General features: G+C 44.9%; 1 protein-coding gene across 4 annotated transcripts in view; it reads left to right on the top strand.

Moving 5' to 3' along the window:
* Tmed8 (transmembrane p24 trafficking protein family member 8) overlaps positions 1 to 24,564 on the top strand; it is a 31,329-nt gene extending 6,765 nt beyond the window's left edge. Inside the window, exons 2-6 of one of the 4 annotated variants that reach the window (XM_052738617.1) lie at positions 12,673 to 12,754; positions 18,628 to 18,745; positions 21,136 to 21,262; positions 21,467 to 21,772; positions 23,509 to 24,564. In XM_052738617.1, coding sequence (XP_052594577.1) covers positions 12,673 to 12,754; positions 18,628 to 18,745; positions 21,136 to 21,262; positions 21,467 to 21,772; positions 23,509 to 23,726 — 851 coding nt within the window. In that variant the 3' untranslated portion in view covers positions 23,727 to 24,564. Of the gene's footprint in view, positions 1 to 12,672; positions 12,850 to 18,625; positions 18,758 to 21,135; positions 21,263 to 21,466; positions 21,773 to 23,508 lie in introns of those variants that run through there. The other 3 variants (XM_052738616.1, XM_052738619.1, XM_052738618.1) reach the window with 3 other exon arrangements.
* Positions 24,565 to 24,926: the final 362 nt, after the last annotated feature.

Below are 24,926 nucleotides of genomic sequence, written 5' to 3'. Positions count from 1 at the left end.
AGTGTGTGAGATGCCCTAGAACTGGAGTTATAGGCAGTTTTGAGCTCCCTACCCCAACATGGGAACTCAGGCCTTCTGTAAGAGCCATTATGCTCTTTTAACTGTTGAGCTGTCTTTCTCTAGCACCTTACGTTTCATAATTTTTATTTACTTAAAAGTGTCGTGTGAGTGCCTGCATGTATATCTGCACCACGTGTGTGCCTGGTGCCCACAGAAGCCAGAAGAGGGTGTCAGCCCCCTGGAACTGGAGTCGCAGATGGTTGTGAGCCACTGTGTGGGTGCTGGGACCCACCCTGGATCCCTAGAAGAGCAGCAAGTGCTCTTAACTGCTGAGCCATCCCTCCAGATCCACGTGTTCCATGTTAGTGATTTTTATTAATTTTAGAGTTCTTTACTCTTCATATTTGCTCTGCACTCTTCCTCACTGCTCTTCTCCCGCTCTTGCTGCTCTCTCTCCCTCCAAAATAGTCTCCGTTCTGTGCGTGTGTGTGTGTGCGCGTGTGCGTGTGCGTGTGCGTGTGTGTGTGTGTGTGTGTGTGTGTGTGTGTGTGTCTACAGATACAGATTCCATATACGAGAGAAAGTGTGATGTTTTGTCTTTCTTACCCCTCGCTCCTCTCTTTACCCCTCCCCATAGACTCCTTCCTCTTCTCACATAGTTCCTCTTTCATGACATACGTATTTTTTTTTTTTTTTTTGAGACAGGGTTTCTCTGTGTAGCTTTGCGCCGTTCCTGGATCTCACTCTGTAGACCAGGCTGGCCTCGAACTCACAAAGATCCGCCTGCCTCTGCCTCCCGAGTGCTGGGATTAAAGGCGTGCGCCACCACCGCCCGGCGACATACGTATTTGTATACCCGCACACAAACGAACATCACACACATACCAAACAACAACCACAGCCTGTCAGCTGCATGGCCGGGCTGTCTTTCAGTTGAGTGTGTAGACCTTTGTCTTTCCTACAGTGTTTGTGGTGCTGTGCCTCATGTCTGTGATATTTCACATCACTTTCTTGGGGCGCGGGGGCCTCTGTTGGTTACTTTTTAACTTTTTACCTTGTGGAACAGTCAGGTTCTGTCACCCTCCTGAGAATCCCCGCTTGATGTCCCCTGGAGTGACTAATGTTCCAGGAGGGAATTTCCTCCCGTGTGCATTAGGACTTGCGGAAGCACACACAGTATGGCGGTCTTTATAAGAGGACTGGTCTCCCTACTTCCTAAACCCACTAAGTATTCATACCACGTTGGAGGGGTGTGGTTGTCAATTTCTCATAGTCCATCGGAGCCCCAGAATTCTTATCTCTATAGCAGCGAACCTCATAGCAAATGTTTAGTGTCAGAGTTTGACATCCCCCACCCCCAAAACTCAGGCTCAAGGTTATTCAGCTCCAGTCTTTTTCAGGTGATGAGGTTAGACCCTAGCCATTGCCTTCACCACCACCACCCCAAAATACAAAATAGAGAATTTAGCTGTGTGGTTGGTCGGAGCCTCCTTCTGCTTGTTCTTGGCTTGTGAGCATCTGACCCTCATTCCTGCTCTCCAGGACGGGCTGCCTCCCTCAGCTGTCTCTTAGTCTAGAACCTTGTCTTCCTGCCTGGTTATTGTTCCCTGTACCCCTAGGGTAGCCGAGTTTTAAATAATAGGTTTCCTCTCTGATCAGACACTCAGCCATAGCACACTGAGGCACAGTAAGGGACAAAAAGGAAGTCCTTTCTACTGCTGACCCATCCCACCGGAGGACTCGCTGGGTCCCCACAACCCACGGCCAGATTTGAGGCTCATGAGGACTGTAGGCTTCTTCTGTGGGTGGGACTGCCTGCCTTCACCTGGACCGCCTCACTTATCTTTTGGCTGGGGCTCTGTTTCCCTTCCCCAGATTCTAGCTGTGCCCCTGAGCTGTGTGCACATTTCTCCTTTTGACTATTTCTCTGCCCTTTTCAGTGGTCCTGCCATTCATTCTCTTTGTGGACTAGAAGTTGCCCCTGTGTGATGTGGGGGAAAAAAAGAAAACAACAAAAACCAAAGCACATACCTCCCCAAATCTACGGCCCTCCCTCCAGGCCCCACCTCTTAAAAGTCCACTCATTTTCCAATGTCTTCACTCTGGAGCCCAGGTTCCTTATGCATGAACCTTTACACAGACATAAACCGTATTCAAACCACAGCAGTTACCATAGAGCGACTAGCTCAGACACCTATACAAAACCTCTTGTAGATCCATCATATATGTTATTGAGAGAAAATAAAGGGTGTCTAAATAAATAGAAGGCCTTGCCTGTCCAGTATGTTTGAGGCCAGCCTGGCTAGAGGAGTCAGTCTCTCTTGCTCTCTCATATGTCAGTAAGTAAATGGAAGCATCCTTTGTGTTTGTAGAGTGGAAAACCAAGATTACAAAGATGTTGTTTATTCCCAGGTTGGTTCTGTAGAAAATGCAATGTCAGGAGTAATCCCAGGAGAGTTTTGGAGTTTTCTTGGGGGGCAGTTCTAGAGTGTACATATAAATGAAAGGCTGAAGAGGCTCTAAAATACGCCAAGAGAAAGGCTTGCTTTGCAGAACAGCTGGGTCCTAAACAGTGTAAAAAAGCTTACCTTATTTTATTATGCTCCACTTTATTACACTTCATAGGTAATGGCATCTTATGAATTGAAATCTTGATCATCCTATACTGAGCAAATATCTTCAGCAAGTATGTTTTTTTAATAGTGTGTTCTCACTTCTTATCGTGGTTATAGTCTGGTAATTCTCACAATATTTCAAGCATTCGTTGTTATATATGTTAGTGGTGATCTGTGATCAGTGGTCATTGATGTTAATATGGAACTTGCTTTGGGGGCACCACAAATGACTCTCATGTCGTTTGGCAGCCTTATAAACAGAGGTCATAAATGAGGCCAGGAGTGGTTGATGTCTGCAGGTGGCTTAGAAAGCAGCAATTGTCAGGTCTTTTCTAGAACAGTAAGGATGATCAGAATGAGGACAAGATGCACTAGATGCTTTTAAGTTTAAATTCTGAATGCAGACATATCCAGTGTAGGGGTTTTTGTTAGGTTTCTTGTTGCAAGCAACAGAGGCTAATTCTAATAGCCTTAAGCAGAAAGAGGATTTATTAGAGGGATAAGGAGGACTCACCAAATCACTGTAAAGCAAGAGTGAGACTCCAGAGGCCAAACAAGAACAGTTTGAATGCTTTGGCTGCTGCTGGAATTCCGCTCATATGCCAATCCTGTTTCAGGTCCCAGGCAGGGACATTAGATCATGTGCCTGTCCCCTGACTTTCTGGGACTAGGAATTGAAGGTCTTTTATTTCATTCTTTACTGTGTATGAAACAGCAGGGAGATGGCTGGATGTTTAAAAGCCAAAAGGTTGGCAAATGACTACTGCATCTGCCGTCCTGAGGGACCTGCAGATACAATTTATATCACCACTGAGGGTTGTTAAGGGTCAGAAGTAGACATACCTACCAGTTATTCTACAATGGAGGGCAGTGGACTTCAGATCTATACCATTAAACTAGATATAAATTCTCAGCAAGGCTTTAGGATATGTCACAGGTAATATTTTAGCCCATAGGAAAGAAAATAAAAGGTGTTAGAAGCCAGCATCAGTGTACCAAAACCAAATTTGGCCACCTAGTTATTGTATAATTGTGTCCTCTCTAGTCTGTCTCAACTCTCTTTACCAGTTAGTGTTGGTGGGTGTTTTTTTCCCCACCCTCCAGTTCCCAAATAACTGACATAGAGACTTAATATTAATTACAAATGCTCGGCCAATAGCTCAGGCTTGTTACCAGCTAACTCTTACATTTTTAATGAACCCATTTCCATTCCTTTACTTGCTGTCACATGGCTCATGGCTTGTTACTCATTTTGTACATGTCCTGCTTCCTCTGTGTCTGGCTGGCGACTCCTCTAACTCTGCCCTCCTTCTTCCCAGCCTTCTCTGTGTCTGGCTGTTCCTCCTATACTTCCTGCCCAACTATAGATCAGCCAGTTCTTTAGTAACCAATGAGAGTGATACATTTTCACAGTGTACAGAAGGATTATTCCACAGCAAGTTAGATCCTCAGTCCTCTGTGGACTTTTTCAGAAGCCTTTTATCTGATCTGGTGTCTACTCCTACTGATGGCTGCCACAAAATTGTACCCAGGGCCTGATACATGCTAGACAAATGCTCTGCTGCTGAATTTTACCCCCAATCCTGTGTCTCAGTTATCTGCTTGTACCTTTGCTGTGGCTTCCAGCCATACTAAACTGCAGCAATAGTAAGTGTGTGTGTGTGTGTGTGTGTGTGTGTGTGTGTGTGTGTGTGTGTGTGCGCACGCGCGCGCGCGTGCACGCATACGCTCATGAAACACTTTTGCTTATTCAGTTTCCTTGGCCCGCAGTGTCCTTTCCATCTGACTCGGCAGGGTCCTACATACTCATTAAGACAGTGTAATTATCGTCTCTTTCAGGAAGCCTTTGATACCTGTCCACTTTGTTAATTGTTTCCGTGATAATTCAGCTAATAATTCTAGCTAAACAGTATCATGTATTTACAGTTTTAAATGTGAGTCCTGTGTGTTACACAAAATGTTTGGCAGAGTGGTATATGAAGGACAGATTCTATGCTCTGTTCTAAGTGGATGAAAGGTGAGGGCTAGGAAGATCACTTAGTAAAGTGCTTGCTGAGTTCAGGTCCCTAATGCCATGTAAAAAGCCAAGCATGACATCATGCAACTGTAATCCCAGTGCTGAGGGAGCAGAGGCAGGAGGACCCCTGGGTTTGCTGGCCAGCCAGATGAGCCAATTGGTGGACTCCAGTAAGAGCCTATCTCAAAAAGTAAGATAGAAGGCAGAGAGATGGCTCAGTGGGTAAAATCACTTGCACTGAATCCCTAGCATGTGGTGGCACACATCTGATATCCCAGCGCTTCTCTGGTGGCAGAGATGGGAGGATTGCCCGGGAGTTCAAGTACCAGTTAGCCTGAGTGCACAGTACAGCAGCAAGGAACAGCAAGGGAGACCCCACCTCAAAACAAGGTGGAGGGCAAGAGCTGACTCCCGAAAGATTTCCTCTGATCTCCACACTTAATCTGTGGCATACATATCAGTACTTAATGTCACACACACACACACACACACACACACACACACACACACACACACACACAACCACACACACACACATATAAATTAAAAATATATGGATAGAGGGCTGAGTGTGGGAGTGGACATCTTTAATCCCAGCATTCCAGAGGCAAAGCAGGCAGACCTCTGTTAATTCGAGGCCAGATTGGTCTACATAACAAGTTCCAGGCCAACCAGTAGTGCTTAATGTGACCCTATCTCAATAAAATAAAATAAAAAAGGCCTCCACTCTCACATGCACATGTATCTGTACACATCCATTTGCACACATTTGAACACCTACACATATGCTGCACATATACACAAAAGGGTCATTACTGAGTGAAAATGTAGGCTAATGGTATACATGCATGGTATGAGCTTTTTAAAGAAAGAAAGGGAAAATATTTTATATGCATTAAAGTTTTTGTTTGTTTGTTTGTTTGTTATCTTAGGGTTTCTATTCCTGTGAAGAGACCCCAGGACCACAGCAATTCTTATATAGGAAAACATTTTTTTCAAAGTTTTTTTTAAAATATATTTTATTTTATTTTTATATGCATTTGTGTTTTTGCCATGGGTGTCAGGGTTCAGACAGTTACAGTTACAGACAGTTGTGAGCTTCCATGTGGGTGCTTGGAATTGAAGTCAGGTCCTCTGGAAGAACAGTCAGTGCTCTTAACCCCTGAGCCATCTCTCCAGCCCCAGGAAAACATTTTTTAATTGGAGTGGCTTACATTTTCAGAGGTTTAGTCCATTATCATCATGACAGGACATGGTGGCATGCAAGCAGACATGGTGCTGGAGAAGGAGCTGAGAGCCCTGTATCTTAATTTGCAGTCAATAGGAAGTGAACTGAGCTAAGTGTAGCTTGAGCGTAGGAGACCTCAAAGCCTGCCCTCACAGTAACACACTTCCGCCAACAAGGCCACACCTACTTCAACAAGACCACACCTCCTAATAGTGCCACTCCCTATGAGCTTATGGGGGCCGCCAATTACATTCAGACTACCACAGTGTTTTTGGTTTTTTGAGACAGGGTTTCTCTGTGTAGCCCTGACTGTCCTGGAACTCACTCTGTAGACCAGGCTGGCCTCCATCCACCTGCCTCTGCCTCCAGAGTGCTGGAATTAAAAGCATGTGCCCCTCCCACCATCCAGCTAAGGGTTTGTTTTGATGATATAAATTATCAAAAAATGTTAAATTAAAATAGTAGTGTGTGATTATGATCTATCTGATTGGGAAAGATTATGTGTCCATTAAGATGTGGAAAATGGTCACATTTATTTACTGCTAGCAGAAGTGAAACTTGGAGAGAAATTGGATAGTGGGTATGAAAGTCTTGATGGGCAGACCCTGTGACAAGGAATTTCATTTCTGGGGATTTCTTATAAGGAAGCAAAATAAAAGATATATAGATATATGCATATATATGTGCTCTAACTTAATAAAAATAAACACAAATTAAAAGTAATATATTAATTACTTATCTTGTTGCTATGACAAAATACCCTGATAAAAGCAACTTAAGGGAGAGTTTATTTTTGCCCACAGTTCAAGAGTACACTCCATCATGGTGAGTTTCTTAGTACTTTTCTATTGCTGTGGAGAGACACCATGACCAAGGCAACCTATAAAAGGAAACATTTAATTGGGGGCTTGCTTACAGTTTTAGAGGGTGAGTCCATGACTATCATGCTGTGGAGCATGGCAACAGGCATGGCACTGGAGTAGTGGCTGAGAGTTTACACCTGACCCATAAGCAAGAGATAAAGAAAGAGAGGGGTGTGTGTAGATAACTGGGAATGGCGTACATCTTTTGAAACATAAAAGCCCACCCGCAGTGACATACTTCCTCCAACAAGGCCACACCTCCTAATCCTTCCCAAACAGTTCCACCAGCTAGGGAGGAAATATTCAAGCACATGCATCCGTGGGGCCATTCTCATTCAAATCACATGAGGAGGAAGTTGTGGTGGTAGGAGCTTAAGGTGCCAGTCAAGTGGTCAAGTTGCATCCAGAGACAGGAGATGGGATGGTGAGGGCTCAGCTAGCTTCCTCCTCTTTCTGCGGTCTGTGACTCAAGCCCAGGGGATGGTGCCGCCTATTTTCAGAGTGGATTCTCTCACTCCAGTTAACACAGCCGAGACAGTCCTTCCCAGGCAAGCCCAGAGACTAACCTATCCTAGGTAGTTCCTCATTGGCACGCACACAGCTTCTAGCTCACTTTTATCTGATACAAATATATTAACGCATCAAGTTCACAGTCGGCATTAACTATCACAGATGCCAAGTTGGGTGTGGTGCATTCAAATGCAGTCCTGGCAATTCAGGAAGCCAAGGTCAAATAAATACTTGAGCCCAGAGAAGTTCAAGACCAGCCTGGGCAACATAGTGAGACCCTGTCTCAGAGAAAGAAAACTAAAGTAACGTTCGTCACATGTTGAATTCTGTCAATTTCCTCAGTGGTTCACAAATTTTATTCCGATGTTGAATTGTGGGAAAACAGGCATTCACTTATTGCTGGTATGAAAGCAAAATGATAGATGGTCCCTGCCAAAGATGACTGTCTGGCAAAAATGTGAAATACACATAAGGCGCTATAGCACAATTTGTAATATTAATGGAATGAAAAACTGGAAATAACACCGATACCCACCATTAGGGATGAGAATGTGGTATCCATGCCCATCATCAACTATTTCATTTTAAAACACACATGAAATAATTTTAGGCTCCTGAAATTGTTACTTGTTTTGTTTTTGTGGCTTTGTGAGACCGGGTCACCCTATGAAGCTTAAACTAGCCTCAAACTCCTGATTCTCCTGCCTCAGCCTTCTGAGTTAGTATGCACTCTTGAATGATTGACCCCTTGTCAATTAAATAGTAGCCTTGGTTGTCTTTTGTGACACCTTTTGGCTTGATACATATATGCGTGTGTGTGTGTGTGTGTGTGTGTGTGTGTGTGTGTGTGTGTGTGTGTGTTTGATTGATTTTTAGTTTTATAAGGTCTTGTGGTTTTTTGAGACAAGGTCTGTCTTGTTGTTGTGACCCAGGCTGGTGCTGAATTTACAACAGTCCTCAGCCTCCCAAATGTCGGGGTTCAGGAGTGCACCACTGTGTTCAGCTTGAATCCATTTTATCTGATACAAGTATAGCCATCTGTGTTTTCTCGGTTACCATTTCTCACCCTTCAGCCTATATGGTCCATACATCTGAGGTGCAGCTCTTGTAGACAGCATGATGTGTATGTCTGCATGTGTATCTTAGTTCATTTTGTGCTGCTGTAATAAGACTGGCTGATTTATACTCTTTATTTTTTTCAGCATTCAGAATTGAATCTAGTTCAGGCATATGAGGCAAGGTCTCCACCGTCGCTCTGCATCCTCAGCCCCTCCCCGCTTGCAATGCTAGGGACCTTGTTCATGCTAGGCAAACACTCTGCCCTTCTCAGCCCAAGATTAGATACTCCATAGTGAACAAAGCTTTATTTCCCATAGTTCTGGAGGCTGGGAAATCCAAGGTCACATCCAGCAAGGGCCTTCTTGCTCATGGCCACAGACTGAAGGACAAAAGGACAGATGATAGCGAAGTTGGGGAGGGGGAACTAACCCATCCTTTGACCAGCAGTGCACTCCTGTGCTGATGCAGTCATCTCCTTCCTGAGCATCCCGTGAAAAAGTACCGGTACTCCTGAGAGCAGTAGCTGGCTCTAGGTCTGAGCAGGGCATTGGTAAGATGAGCCTGGAGCTTAAGCTAGGAAAATGGGAAACAGAAATATGTTAAAGTGTGTGCCTTAATGATACTTAATCATCATTGTTCACCTGTGTTTCTAATTATTTTGCCAGTTGGTATAGTTAACCCTTGACCTGCCTTTGATTTCTGTTCTTTTTCTCTCCCTTTGGTTATTTTTACCATTCTTTCTGTGACAAGGTCTCACTGTGTAGCTCAGGCTGGCCTTGAGTTCAAGATCCTTAGCCTACTGGATGTGTTGGTTGGCACATCTAGCTCTGCCCTCTTTTTCCAAGGCTCCTAAGGTAGCCATGTAATGCATGGGGGAATCTTTTTCTGGTAGAAGAATTAATTCCCACTAATATACATACGAAGTGCTAGAATTGGAAAAAGCATTTTCTAGTTTCTAATGGATTTAGACACTTTCAGACACTGATCATGGATACTTGCTGAAGCCATTAGATAAATGATACATACATTTAAAACAATGATATATCACCCTTCTTCTTTTCTTTTTGCTTTTTTGAGACAGGGTTTCTCTGTGTAACAGCTCTGGCTGTCCTGGAACCTGCTCTGTAGACCAGGCTGGCCTCGAACTCACAGAGATCCGCCTGGCTCTGTCTCCCGAGTGCTGGGATTAAAGGCATGCGCCCCCACCGCCCAACTATATCCCTTTTTTTAAATCAACTGCAAAACAAGTTCATGAAAATGTTGATTAACATTTCATGCATGCCTTTTAGGAATAGATACATAAATGTGCACATACAGACATATATAGCAAATACACACAAACCTGCTTATTTGTGTGAATACATTTCTGAAATGATATCCATCAAATCGTTAACAGTAGTTGTCATGGTTTAGTAGATTTATGCTTAATTTGTTGCTTTGTGATTAGTTTGCTGATGGGTTTTGACTTTTCTGAAGTATATTAAAAAGTTTTAAAGAAAATAAACTGTATAAAGGTGAATGGAATTTTTATCTTTATTTTATTTATTCTACAATAAAGAGTTCTGAGTGCAATTTTAAAAAGTTAATTTGGAATAATAATAGGAATGTGGAAAGTCTGGATTTAAGTTTAAAATTCTGTTATTTTCCAAAAGTCTGTCTCAAAAACCGAGCATAAGAGGGAGTAGGTTAGAAAAGGTTTATATTTAGAAGCTAAGGGAAGCCTGATTGATGTATTTAGACCAACACGGTAAGTTTGCAGTTAAAAAAAAAAATCTAGTGTCTGGATAGTGTTATTCTCAGAAATGTTGGGCTGTTTGTGTAGTCCACAAAGATGAGGAGACATGGTTCGGCGAGGTGTTTTAGCCCCTTCCTTTGAGTGAAGCAGTGGAAACCAGGCCCACACGATCAGAGACCACCTGAGGTAGAGCTGCCAGCCTGGGGGAGGGACGGAGGGGCAGTGCGGCCATTTGAGCAGGTTCTGGGTGACAAGAGCAGGATGCCTGAGGAAGCAGCCTCCTGAGTCAACACAGGGGAAACTTCCTAATCGTGTTCTCTCAGCGGAATGGCCTCTGCACAGAGCTGCAGATGGGAGCGTCCAATGAGGTCATGCATCAGCTCCTCTATTGGGAGCAAGGTGGGGTGACATGGTGCTACAGTCTTTCTACAGGTGAGGTTGTGAGTCGACATTCAGAATAATAGATCTGCGGGGCGTGATGCTGCTCTTGGGAAGCAGAGGCAGGCGGATCTCTGTGAGTTCGAGGCCAACCTGGTCTACAGAGTGAGTTCCAGGACAGGCAGGACTGTTATATAGAGAACCCCGGTCTTGAAAATCCAAAACAAAAAACAAACTCCACACACACGCATGTGCTCATACAAGTAAATAATACAGATACATCCATATATGAACACCACACATACATACTCATGAAAAAAGAAAAATGAATTGTATGTATATGTATGTATCATGTTTTCTTTATTTATCTTTGTTAGCATTCAGGCATTTACACTGGCCTGCTCTCAGGGACCTAGCATGACACGTCATCAGCAGCAGCCAAGATGTGACGCTGTAGCTACTCTAGCAACCAAGTAGAGCACTCTCTCTATGTGCATTCGCTGTATCCCCTTATAAAAGGCAAGCCCTTCTCTCCCCCATCTTTCTCTTTCCTTCTGCTAAGCCTCCCACGTGAGCTCTGTTGCCTGGTGTGACTTTGTGGTGCCCCTTGGCTCCAACCCGCCAAGATCGCCTTCCACCATTAAACTATTATAATCTGATTGGTATCTCGTTATATATAACTTGGCTAGTTTTGCAATGAATGTGTGTGCAGGTATCCCTAAAATGTGCTGACTTAGATTCTTGTGGGTCGGTTACCCGGTAGTGGATATATCCAGATCATCCGGTAGTTCTGTTTTTAGTTTATGTGTGTCTTTATGTGTCTGTATATGCTCTCATGCATGTGAAGGGAGGCCAGAAGAGGGCAGTAGGTGTTCTCTATTATGCTTTGCCTATTCTTTTGAGTTCGGATCTCTCCCTGAACCTGGGGCTCTCATTGTCTTGGCTAGACTGAAGGCCAGCAAGCCCCAGCAATGCTCCTGTCTCCATCCCCATCTCCAGGGTTACAGGTGGACCTAGGATGCCTGGCCTGTTGTTGGGGAGCTGAGGTCCAAACTCCAGTCCTTCTGAGTTGGCAGCAAGTGCTCTTAACCACTCCAGCCCTTCTGTTTAGTTGTTTGAAGACTCAGGCTGAGGCTCCATAGTGGCCTCACTGCTTTATAATCCCGCCAGCAATACATAAGCCTCTACCCCTCCTTGATGATAGCAATTCCCACCCGGAAGAAATCAAATCAAATCTCACTCCAGTCTTAATTTACATTTTTCTGATGGCAAAGGGTGTTGAGCATTTTTTTTTTTTTTTTTTTTGCCTACTTATTGGCCATGTGTACTGCCTGTTTTGAGAACTATCTGTTCATTTGCCCATGTACTATTTAGATTGTTTGGGCGTATGTGTTTGTATATTCTTGACATTGACCCCCTCTCGGCAGACTGTCTCTTTACTCTGAGACTGTTTCTTTTGCTGTGTCGAAGCTTTTTAATTCCTTGCAGCTCCCTTTGTTAAATCTTGCTCTTGTTTCCTTGGCTGTTGGGTCCTTTGAGAAAACGGTTGCCGTGACTATGTCTTGAGCCGTTCTCCCTGCGCTTCCTCCAGCAATTTCAAATTCTTCAGCCCCATCCTAAGATCTTTGAACTATTTCTAATTTACTTCTTCTTCTTCTTCTTTTTTTTCCCCCCCCCCCCCCGAGACAGGGTTTCTCTGTGTAGTTTTGGTGCCTGTCCTGGATCTCGCTCTGTAGACCAGGCTGGCCTCGAACTCACAGAGATCCGCCTGGCTCTCCCTCCCGAGTGCTGGGATTAAAGGCATGCGCCACCACTGCCCAGCCTCTAATTTACTTCTTAAAAAGATTTTGTTTTTGTCTTATGTGTATCAGTGCCCATGTGTGTATAAGTGCACCTCATGTGTCCCCAGAGGCAAGGAGAAGACATTGGATGTCCTGGAACTGGAGTTACAGACATTGGTGACCTGCCATTTGTGTGTTGGCAACCAAACTCAGGTGCTCTGGAAGAGCAGCAAGTGCTGTTAACCTGTGAGCTATCTCTCCAGCCCCCTGAATTGACTTTTATATAGGACAAGACATGATTTACACAATGACTTTTTTTTTTTATTTAGACAGGACCTCAGGTAACCCAGGCTGGTCTCAAACTCTTTATGTAGCTAAGGCTGGCCTTGAACTCCTGATCATCCTGCCTCAGCCTCCCAAGAACTGGATTGCAGGTGTGTGTTAGTGTTTCCCCTCAAATAACAAATTCTTTCCATGATTTTCTAGAGAAAGAAGATCTAGAAAACACTAAGGTCAACTCTCCACTGGCTTCTGCGTCTGATCCAGAGCCCCAGTCCTCACCCTACAGGTAGGGGCAAGCAACTGCTTTGGATAAATGCTTCTGGAAGTTCTGTCCTCTGAGAATAAAGGAACTGGCGAGCAAAGTAGGCAGTGACTTAAGGGGTAAGGCAGATTGCAGTTTTTATGTGATATTTCAGGTTAAACCATTATGATAACCTTTGTCATTCTTTTTTCTGTATTATCTTTTTATTTTTATTTTGTGTGTATATGTGAGTGCCTTCATGTATGTATGTGTACCATGTGCATGTTTCGTGCCTATAGGAACCAGAAGAGGGACTCACATCCCTGGAGCTAGAGTTGTAGGTAGTTGTGAGCTGCCAGACCTGGGTGCTGGCAACCAAACTGAGTTCCTATAAAAGAGCAACAAATGTCTTAACTGCTGAACCATCTCTCCAGCCCGTAGGCTGTCGTTCTTAAATTTCATCTACCCACTTTCACTAGTACATATAGAGCAGAAAGGAAGGATTATACCGAGTCTTAGCGTGAGAGGAAGCCATCAATCACTAGTGGGACACAGAAGTCTGTCCTCAGTGTCATACTCGAGTTACACCGTTCCTGTACTGTACTGTCTGGTAGAACCTGTGGTCTGCATGCCCCACGTAAACCGTGGCTGGGAATAAAAAGGGGTGTTAAGGTATTTTTAAACATCTCATACTTGTTGAGCTGTACTCAGTTCTTTCTTCTTTTGCATATGAAATAATTTATAATGTAGTTGGTGATATAATAAATAATCATGCTTTATTTGAATGTTTTTCAATAATAGACAAAATGATGTTTTATTGAATAGTTCTGTTTGCTAAATACTGTGGTTTAAAATGTATTCCCTTCAATCCTTATAACCTCAATGAAATAGGTACCCTCCCCTGCTGTTAAAATGAGGAAAGTGAAAGAGTAGAGTCTACACTCGGTGCAGATTCCCATAGCTGTAGCTTATTGTCACAACTGATAGTAGAGGGTTTAAGTTCTGTGCTTAGAAAGGCTATGTTATATACAGAAATCTTCCTCAAGGTTTTCTCCCCCTTTTTCTTTTATGTATATGAGTGTTTTGCCTGCATGTATATCTGGGCACCATAAGCATGCTTGATGCTCAAAGAGGCAAGAAGAGGGTATTGGAGTCCCTGGAACTGGAGTTACAGTTACAGGTGTGAGCCGCCATGTGAGTTCTGGAAATCAAACCTGGGTCCTCTGTAAGAGCAGCCAATGCTCTTAGCCTCTGAGCCATCTCTCCAGCCCCTCAAGGTTTTGATGACACTTAATTCATGCTCTTGACATTCCTAAGGTGAGGGACTTTTCATCTTCCTGTCACCATCTCTTTGTGCAATACTGGTCTAAAGGGTCTTTGAAGGATGAGTCTACAGCACAGAATGGTTTTATCCTCCTAAAAGTAAGTTTCTTGAGTAAGACACAGAACATTCTTAGACAAAATGATTTTTTTTTTTTTTTTTGGTTTTTTCGAGACAGGGTTTCTCTGTGTAGCTTTGCACCTTTCCTGAAACTCTCTGTAGCCCAGGCTGGCCTCGAACTCACAGAGATCCGCCTGGCTCTGCCTCCCGAGTGCTGGGATTAAAGGCGTGTGCCACCACTGCCCAGCAGACAAAATGATTTAATTACCATATTTGCATACAGTAAATATAAAGTTTTGTTTATAAATTTAGTGAGTGAAGAAGCTCCAGTGCACATGGTCCCAGAAGCCTAGCGCCTGATTTGTGTCTGTTGGAAATTGAAACAACACAGATTTCTAGCTTTTCCAGTGAGGCTGGCTGTGTGGCCAGGTCCTCCCATCCTTCAGGCTAGTCTCGCTGCTCTGGGGCAGCATAAGCCAGAAGACTTAATTGACTTAGAAGTTTATGTTTGTTTTTGACATGGCCTATCACTGGCATCAACTGATTGGCAACTTCTCTTTCCAAAAATACCTTTTGCTAATTCTCTAGAGCATAAAATGCTAATGTGAATATTAAATTCATGTGGCCAATACAAGCCTCCTTAAAAATATTTTTAATTGGTACTAGAAAGACAGCTTAGTGGTTAAGAGCACTTGCTTGCTCTATAATCAAGAGGACCAGAGTTCAGATCCCAGCACTCACATAACAGTCTGGGTGTTTCTGCAAATACCTGTAACCCTAGCTCCAGGGGAAGCCACGATAGTTCCTGCTGGGGCTTGCTGGCTTTCAGCCTAGCTGAAATGTGAGTTCCAGCTTCAGGGAGAGACTCTGCTTCAAAGGAATAGGCAGAGAGTGACGGTGGAGGTCATCTGACACTCCCTGGCCTCTGCACACACACAAGTATGTGCACATGCACAACACATGCATATGCACTTACATAGACCACACACACACACACACACACACACACACACACACACACACACACACAAACGAACACATACATACGTACAACAGAAGCTTAAAGTATTTTATAGGCAAAACCGTTTATTCCAAGTCACATACACAAAGGCAAAGAAGAGGCTTGTTAGTTTTAGATGCCACATATAGTAACATTGGGTTAGTAGTTCTGATGAACTCTGATAGTCTCAGCTTTCCCAATATTACAGCTGATAGTGTGATCCCAATGACTGTTGTTTTCAAACAGGAACTAATATGCCTTTTAATACTTCAACAAAGAATCTGGAGATGGCTACTATTTATTCATTCAGTAGACATTTGTTGAACACCTATTATACACCTGGGATACTTCTAGGTACCAAAAATACTGAAGGTGAACATAGTATTCCAGGGTACTGTGGTAATGGATCTCATACCCTGGTGAGGATGGCAGGCAGAGAACAAGTGTGTGACATGTCTCATCAGTGGCCTTCACCTGTGAAACTCGTATTATTATTAATACAGACAGAGGCTGCGGCAGCTGCAAGACTCCCAGGCAGGAGTGTGCTTGAGGGGCTGAGGTGTAGTAAAGATCCAAGCAGTCACTGCTGGCGAGAGCCTTGGGCAAAGTGGAAATCTGGGCTGTAAGGTCAGAGTTCAGAGAGCCTGAGAGTTCCATATTCAGGGTTGGTTCGAGGTGCCAGGCACACAGTCAGACTAGTTCCCAGCATACAGCTTGCCTTCTGGAGAAGGGACGACAGGAAACAAAAATGGACGGAAGTTTCTGGGTTTCTAAGAGTTAAAGTCATTCACCATTTCCCATGTACACTGGATGGCTTAAGCAAACCTGATTCTGACACATTACCTTTCTCAGTTGCTCTGAGGTGGTCTGGCATGACTTGGGTCTTTTAAAAGACAATTTTGTTTATTTGAAGAAGAGATCATCTATAAATTAACAATGAATTTTCTTTTTTATGCTGCCAAGGAAAACAGTGATAATGATAGCCTAAAAGCAGGGGCGTTCAGATATTTGCACTTTGAATAATTAGTGAAGACCTCAAGAATTTTTTATTCACTGTATTGGAGCTGAGTGTGGTGGCTCACACCTGCCGTCCTAGCATTCAGGAGGCCGAGGCAGTAGGATCACTACAAGTTTGAGGTCAGTGTGGGCTACAGAGTAGAACATTGTCTTAAAAGACCTCCAGATTTTTAAAAATCATATTAGAAATTAAGGCTGAGGCTGGGCGGTGGTGACCCATGCCTTTAATCCCAGCACTCGGGAGGCAGAGCCAAGTGGATCTCTGTGAGTTTGAGGCCAGCCTGGTCTACAGAGCGAGTACCAGGAAAGGCACCAAAACTACACAGAGAAACCCTGTCTCAGAAAAAAAAAAAAAAGAAAAGAAATTAAGGCTGAAAATGATAATGTAGTTATCTTACTCATTTGAAAACAATAGTTAACTTACTACATATTACTTTAATGAAAATCAATCACCTTGTAAAGCAAAGATAGCACAGTAAGACAGTATAAATCCCTTTAATGTCTGGTTTAATAAAAGACAATTGAATTTCTACCTCTGCTTCTTGATTCACTCTGCTGTATTGTCATGTGTCATGGAGTCTCTGGGAAATCCCACTGCCTACTTCAGAAAATGCAGAAAAGAAAATGGTATTTTAGTTTTAATGTGTCAGACTCCCCTAAAGGGTCCTAAACACTACAGGGGTCCCTAGACTGTGCTTTTATAACTCCTGCTTTAAACATAAAATTCACATCACCTTTTATTGGGAATAGATTTTCAGAAGGTCTGGGGGATTGTGCTACTGCCCTGGCTCTTTCCTCGTTTTCTAGTCTCTCTGAAGCCAGGGGAAGTGGAAGGTGGCATAACTCATCCCCTGTCCCATGAACTTTTCCTAGGGAGACATGAGCAAACGCAGCTGCTCACCCCAGGGAGGGTACCAAGGACACAGTCACTTCTACCCAAGTGTAGCTTGGTGAGCCACCGTGTTTCACTGGAACATGGACCATAGGCAACTTATGGATGGATGCATCCCTGGAGAAAAAGTCTCTCCCTCCCAGCAGTTGTTAACTATCTGCATATCCTTGTGATTAATCAGTGGATACTTTCTGTTCAGTGGTCAGTCTCTGGCTTAGGCAGCCTGTTGTCGTGTGACTTGTATAGAACCAACTGGGGGTCCAAACTGTCTATTGAAATTCTGGTTGGAACAAATAGTGAGAGAGGAATAAAACCCGACTCACAGAAGAAGAGAGCAGCCGGCCTGCAGAAGTGGCCCAGTGGTTAAGAGTGTTTGCTGCACAGTCATGGGGACTGGAGTTTGGTGCCCAGCACTGGCGTAACAAACCAGGCATCCTACAGATGCTTTAATTTCTGCTCTCAGGGATCTGATGCCCTCTTCTGGTCTCCATATGAGCACAGGTGCCCCCGTGCACACATTTCTCTCTCTCTCTCGTAGACAAAATTCTAAACGGTCTTATTAAATAAGAAACACAAAGCCAAATACAGAGTTAAAAACCCAAGAGATCAGAGCAGTAGTGAATAGCCTGTAGCTTACCACTCGCTGCCATCCTTCCCCTGAGAGAGAGACCTTCTCCTGTGTGACCTGTCTTTTTATTGCCTTTCTGTTCTACCTTCTCATTGGCTCTAAACCCAACCACATGATTTCCTCGTCACTGCCTGTCTATACAGACCTCCAGGTCTCTATGGTTCAAACTGGGATTAAAGGTTAGGGTCACTGCTTGGCTGTGTCCTTGAACACACAGAGACTCTGCCTGCCATGTGATCGAATTAAGGGCGTATGCCACCACTGTTGGACTTCTGCTAAATGGTTTGCTTTTAGCTCTGATCCCCAGGCAACTTTATTAACATACAAATAAAATTACATTTCAGCACAAATAAAGTATCACCATATTCTCTCTCTTTCTCTCTCTCTCTCTCTCTCTCTCTCTCTCTCTCTCACACACACACACACACACACACACACACACACACACATGTTTTAAAAGGAGAGTGCAGAATGATGAGTACCAGGAGTTGGCACACAGTGCAGTGGGAGATGTTGGCACAATAAGGTCTCTATTAGCATGGTAACTAGACTTAATAATAATACATTTACACCCAAAACTACAAGCAGCAAATTAAGAATGTATTTATAATACAGCAACTAAGTATATGAAGTGATGAATATGTTAATTAGCCTCATTTGATCATTTTACATATATATATATATCATACATAGCATCATACTTTATGCCAATTAGTATATAAATAAAACACAGCAACAAAGAAATCAGAGCCTGAGTCCGTCTGATGACTGAACTCTGTTTACTGTGGCCGAAAAGCCTGGGGACTGGCTTTGTCTGTTCCTGTGCCCTTACTGTGAGCCAGTCAGCTCTGGGCAGTGGTCAGCTGAAGTGACATGGACCTAAATGCAGAGATCAGGAGGGGTGGGGTGTCTTTTGAATGTTGTTTTATTTCAGAATTCCTCCGGAGTGACTATGCCTCCTCATGATCCCTTGAACTGACATGTTTTCTTCTTCTGAGAGGCCACAGATGGTATCTCCAGTGAGTAAGGATAACACGGAAGATCTACAGAAAGCAGCTGGTGCTTCAGAGGTCCAGGCTCCGGGCGAGCAGGAATTGCTGCCAGCAGGCCAGGCGCAGGTACACAGTGAGGTAGGGAGTAGTCAGGCTCTCTCTTAGGGAAAGGGGAGCTTCGGGTACCCAACTTAAGCACATAGTGGAAGGGTTGGAAATAGCAGTGCGGAGATGGTGGATCCCAGAATTCTCTGTCACTCCCAGCAGGTATGTCTAACCTTTGGACATAGTGACATGTCATCATCTCTAAAGTTCACACCTGAGAACTGCATTATTGAGTTACAGAATTTTTTTTTTTTTTTTGAAACCTCAATTTTTTTTTTTCGAGACAGGGTTTCTCTATGTAGTTTTGGTGCCTGTCCTGGATCTCACTCTGTAGATCAAGCTGGCCTTGAACTCACAGAGATCCACCTGGCTCTGCCTCCTGAGTGCTGGGACTAAAGGCGTGTGCCACCACTGCCCGGCTGAAACCTCAATGTTTTAAGCAACTTTTGGCTTCATGCATTCCAGGGGACATGGGTTGGACACTCCTGTGAGGCATCTCAATTCTAATTATTTGGAGAATTCATTATCTGTAGCTAGAGTTTTCCTGCCTGGCCCACAGTCAGGACAAATCTCTCTCACCCGCCAGTCCCACAGCCGCTCAGACCCAACCAAGTAAACACAGAGACTTATATTGCTTACAAACTGTATGGCCGTGGCAGGCTTCTTGCTAACTGTTCTTATATCTTAAACTAATCCATTTCTATAAATCTATACCTTGCCACGTGGCTCGTGGCTTACCGGCATCTTCACATGCTGCTTGTCCTGGTGGTGGCTGGCAGTGTCTCCCTCTGCCTTCCTGTTCTCTCAGTTCTCCTCTCTGTTAGTCCCGCCTATACTTCCTGCCTGGCTACTGGCCAATCAGTGTTTTATTTATTGACCAATCAGCAACACATTTGACATACAGACCATCCCACAGCAATTATCTGTCTCTCTCACACAGCCTGTCATTGCGTTAGCAGGCAAAAAAGGAAGTGTCAGAACGGATGTCTCATGTTCCCTAAAACCTTGATGCCAGCAGCCCAAAGTCCTAATTAAGTTGCCAGTTAAATCCACCGTGTCAAAGAAAGGGTTTCCTATCAACTCACTAGCCAAGGTCTGCTTCCATTTACTCAGCTGTGTGGCTGGAATGGAAGGGCTTGGTCTCTGAAACAGATCTTGTGAGAACGCAGCCTGGGAGGATTACAGGTTTGACTTACTTGCACAAGGACAGTTCCAGCCTCTTAACTGGCTTGCTGACTCACTGACGTGCTCTCCCCTGTGGGCATTAGGAATGGGTTTCTCGTTGAGTTGCCTACCAGCTGGGGAAGGAGAAGGAAGTGAAGGCCTGACAACATGAAACAGGCAACACAGGGTAGTGATGTGGAGGGAACTCCCTCTGGAGTGATTGCAGGCTTCTGTGTGGGTTAGTGAGGGCTGTTTGTATCAAATGCCATTTGTATCCTTTTATGCAAGTCGGATATCTGTTCAAATAGAAGTCCTGTGGCTGGTTTAAAATGAAATTGTAATTATTAAAAGATCATTGCAGGGCTAGAGAGATGGTTCCCTGGTTCAGCCCTTAAGAGCTCTTGCTGCTTTTCCAGAGGACCTGAGTTTGGTTCCCAGCACTCATATCAGGTGGCTCCCAACTGCCTGTGACTCTAGCTCCAAGATATCCAATGTCCTCTCTGTCCTCTGCAGATACCCATTATACAGGACAACACACACACATACACACACACACACACACACACACACACACACACACACACACACACACACTCTTAAAGAACACTGCTAGTGAAATACAGGAGAGACAACTTAGAGCTTGAGGTGTGAATAAGGGAAAGGTAGGAAAAGGATACAGAGGAACAGAATGAACGTGTAAGGAAGAGAGGAAAATTAGAAACCACGCACAAGCTGCGATGCTTTTGGTGAATTTGGTGGCTCCCAGGGATATAAAAGTGACCCTTGAGTGGGGCAGCCTTTACTATGGAAGCGATCTTTGTAGCTGGGAACGTGTTGCAGGCAGAGGGGAGTAGAGCTAACTCCAGATGGGAGTATTTGAGAGGAGCCACTGGAAGGTACAGTGAAGGCTGAGACAAGACAAGGCGTGACCCAGAAACCCTTTGATGTAGGCCCGTAGCAAGCTGTGAGGATATTTGTGGGGAAGAGTCTGCAGAGGTTCTGGAGGCGGGACAAAAACTTTTCTAAAGTTGCAAGAGAGAGGGAAGAAAAGAATCTTCAGGGGGACATTTTGGTGATGTTAAGAAGTAGAGTTTAGGGGTAACTTGTACTTGGTAGAAAGAAAGAATGTTCATTAGCACATTAACGTTTGGGTTGTGGTCTCGGGGAAGAGGGGGCATCCTGCATTTGGAAAGAGGCTGATCGCAATCCGCCACCATAAGTCCTTTAACCAGAATTCTGTTGTGCAGATGGCCAAGTACCAAGCTCCACAACGATCCGGAGACATGGTCATGATCCAGTCTGAGCACACTGGAGCTGTAGATGTCCTTTCAGCGGATTTGGAATCTACAGATCTTCTGGGGGACCACAGGAAAGGTGAGACCTTTGGAATCATAGAAGATAGTTTTTCATTTCCAATAGATGCTTGAAGGACAGAAGACAGATGGAAGGACAGACTAAGTTGTGAAAGGAAGTGATGGAAGCTGCTAGAAAGAACGTCGTCTATTAACCTTCCTAGCAAAAAACCAGGTCCAGGAGTGTTTCCCCCGCTTCTCAGTAGTAAGCTGTCTCTCCTTTCAGTCTCTCCACCTCTGATGGCCCCTCCGTGCATCTGGACCTTTGCCAAAGTAAAGGAATTCAAAAGCAAGCTGGGCAAAGAGAAGAACAGCCGTCTGGTGGTGAAGCGGGGGGAAGTAGTCACCATCCGGGTCCCTACCCATCCCGAGGGAAAGCGTGTCTGCTGGGAGTTCGCAACTGATGACTATGATATTGGCTTTGGAGTTTATTTTGACTGGACCCCAGTCACCAGCACTGATATAACTGTGCAGGTCAGTGATTCGAGCGAGGATGAGGATGAAGAAGAGGAAGAGGAGGAAGAGCTCGAAGGTAAATTTAATTTCAATTCAGTTTGCTCAACCTGATTGCTAATGGCTGCTCTGTGGATCGTAGCATTTCTCCTCCCCATCAGAACCCGGCGTTGCAGGCTGCTGGGGTTGCTGGTGATGCTTTGCTGGAAAGCCCCTCCCAGCATCTCCCCTTCCTACTCTTCCTTCCTCTCTCCCTTTTAACCAGGACCTGGTTATTTCCCCATTCTCTTTGTGTGTATGGGCATCAGGGTTTTCCAGATCATGTTGGAACCTGACATTATGTTTTTTCCTCTCTTTGTTTTGGGATATTTATTCTTGACTTCAAGCTACACTCAGTGGTTACAATAAGCTAAAAGTACCCCTCCTATCTTTCCTCCATACTGCCATTGCTGGCAGAATACAAATTCTTTGCTTCATGTTAAGAGTAGTGGTCTCTGCTCCATTCTTTTTAAAAAGTTTTGTCTTTGTTTTTCAAAACATGTTTTCTCTGTGTAGCGTTGGCTGTTCTGGAACTCACTCTGTAGACCAGGCTGGCCTTGAACTCAGATATTCACTGAGTGCTGGGATTAAAGGTGTGTATCACCAGCACCTGTAGCTAGAGTTTTCCTGCCTGGCCCACAGTCAGGACAAATCTCTGTCACTCACCAGTCCCACAGCCGCTCAGATCCAAACAAGTAAACACAGAGACTTATATTGCTTACAAACTGTATGGCCGTGGCAGGCTTCTTGTTAACTGTTCTTATATCTTAATTAATCCATTTCTATAAATCTATACCTTGCGACATGGCTCGTGGCTCACCGGCATCTTCACATGCTGCTCGTCATGGTAGCGGCTGGCAGTGTCTCTGACTCAGCCTTCCACTTCCCAGAATTCTCCTCCTTGTCCTGCCTACACTTCCTCCTTCCTGACTACTGGCCAATCAGTGTTTTATTTACTAACCAATCAGAGCAATTTGACATACAGACCATCCCACAGCAAGCACCCGGCTTTAACAATTTTTTGTTATTATTACATTTTATGTGCATATTTTGCCTGCTGTGTGTTTGTGCCTGGTGCTACGTGGAGGCCAGAAGAGAGAGTCAGATCCCCTGGAAGTGGAGTTACAGATGGTTGTGAACCCCAGTGTGGTGCTGGGGATAGAACCTGGGTCCTCTGGAAGAGCAGCCAGTGTTCTTATCCACTGAGCCATTGCTCCAGCCCCTCTCTGCTCCATTCTTGTTATTTGTCGTGTCTCTTCATGATGGGACATATAGGGAGGAATCTGGAAGTAAGTTATATAAGCGTTTGTAGTAGCCCATGGCTTTCATGTATGACTACAAATCATTCTCTTCACTTGCTTTTTCATGTCTACCAGGAAATCTGCGTGTATTTAAGAAAGAGGAAGACCTGTTTATCTTACTGCATTTTTCAGATGCCAAGTGGAAGTCACTCTGTACAATGTGTTTATCTATATTTCCTATTTCTGTTAGCTAATCCTTTCATGTACTGTAAGGATTTCCAGGCTTTGCTCTCTAAATATCTTTTCCCCACTGGAAACCAGATATGTCTAAGGTTATCAGGCTGGATCATGGGTTCTCAGAGGAAGCCTCACTGTTTACTGAGACTCTCGGACTCTGGGCTACTGAATGCCAGTTTGATTCTGCTGCCTGTGGGAGGACAGCAGAGTCGCCGTTTGAGAAGCAGTGGCTCCCCTTCAGGCAGGACGTACTCAGGCTCCAAAGTCTTGTCTAAACTCTGTCCTTTTGCTCCTGCAGAACCCGTCCCTGTGGGAGATGTGGAGAGAGGCTCCAGAAGTTCTCTACGGGTTCGCTACGGGGAGGTCATGCCTGTGTACCGGAGGGACAGCCACCGAGATGTGCAAGCCGGCAGCCATGACTACCCTGGCGAGGGCATCTACCTGCTCAAGTTCGACAACTCGTACTCGCTGCTGCGCAACAAGACTCTGTACTTCCACATCTACTACACTAGCTGAAGGACGCGAGGCTGGGGCAGGCTGTGTTTGCTGGCTGAAGCAGGCTGCCAGCTGGAGCCTCTTGTCTATAAGCAAGAGCCTCAAGTTCTGTGTGAGGCTCCTAAGCCTCGTGCCCTGCCTGGCATGCCTGACTGCTGACCCCATGTAGCTTTCCCCCTTTCTTGGCTTCTGCAGGTGGTGGTGTAGTGCTTCTGTTCTGTGGCTCCTGACTCACACTCTTGTTTCAGACTCCAGCAAAACCCCTCTCAGACGGCCCCTGCAAGGCAAAAGGCTGAAATGAAGTAGAAGGGTGTCTTTTAAAAATTGATTCACGCTGGTAAAGCTTATCATTCAGGTTGCCGCTCACTCTTCTCCAGAGCCCGCAGTGCCGATGTACTTAGCAGCGCCGACCCTCTCACATTTCGAGGTGCCAGAAGAGGGACAAGCACACTGTCTATGAAAGAGCCCAATACTTTGGATGGAGACTGCTCCCTCCGTCCAGCCCCTCAGCACTGCCATATTCCTGCCTGCTGGGTATCCTTAGTCTCTAGCTCAGGCTGGGAGCCCTCACTGCCTCAGATGGATATGATTATTCCTGATGGGTAGACCTTCCTCCTCTCTCTGTACCGCGTCTCTGTTTCTGCCGTGTAGCAAGAACTTCCGAGCAATTGTGATCAGTGTCCTAGGATCTACTGAGAAGAAAAGTGGCCTCCATCCCTTCCTGTCTCCGGCGCTATCTCCCTTACTAAGGGTGCTGGTAGTTGATGAAGAAAAGGTGGAAAGCAGGCACTGAATCAGTTCAGAAGCTGCCCTTTGGAAGTCAAGTACTAGTCGTCCCGAGTGCCCCCCCCCCCCCCCCCCCCCCCCCGCCCCCAACCTCCATCTTTAGGCTACGGTGTTATTTAGAGTTTGCTTTGGAACCAAATACAGTGAAACCCACTCAGGTTTGCAGTGATTCTGGGTTTGTGTTTTTTACAGAGGATGTAAACTTACGGTGTTCACAGTCCTTAGGGAAAGCAATCATGGAGTTTTGCTGTTGCTGCCGACTGTGTGTGCTCCTTACCGGACCAAAGCCTGCAGGGACAGCCTCTCACTCTGTTCCCCCTGAGGCTCTGGAGCCACAGAATGTAGTCGTGTTGCTGCGGGTGGCCACAGAGCACCAGGTGCTAAGGCCTCGGGGAGAAGGCAAACGATGAGGCGTGGACCTCCGAAGTGAAGTCA

The sequence above is a fragment of the Peromyscus californicus genome, unplaced genomic scaffold, assembly GCF_007827085.1.
Source record: "Peromyscus californicus insignis strain IS unplaced genomic scaffold, ASM782708v3 Scaffold_15__1_contigs__length_86483966, whole genome shotgun sequence".
Classification (NCBI taxonomy): Eukaryota; Metazoa; Chordata; class Mammalia; order Rodentia; family Cricetidae; genus Peromyscus; species Peromyscus californicus.
The sequence above is the reverse complement of the archived record's forward strand: the minus strand, read 5'-3'. Positions and strand labels throughout refer to the sequence as shown.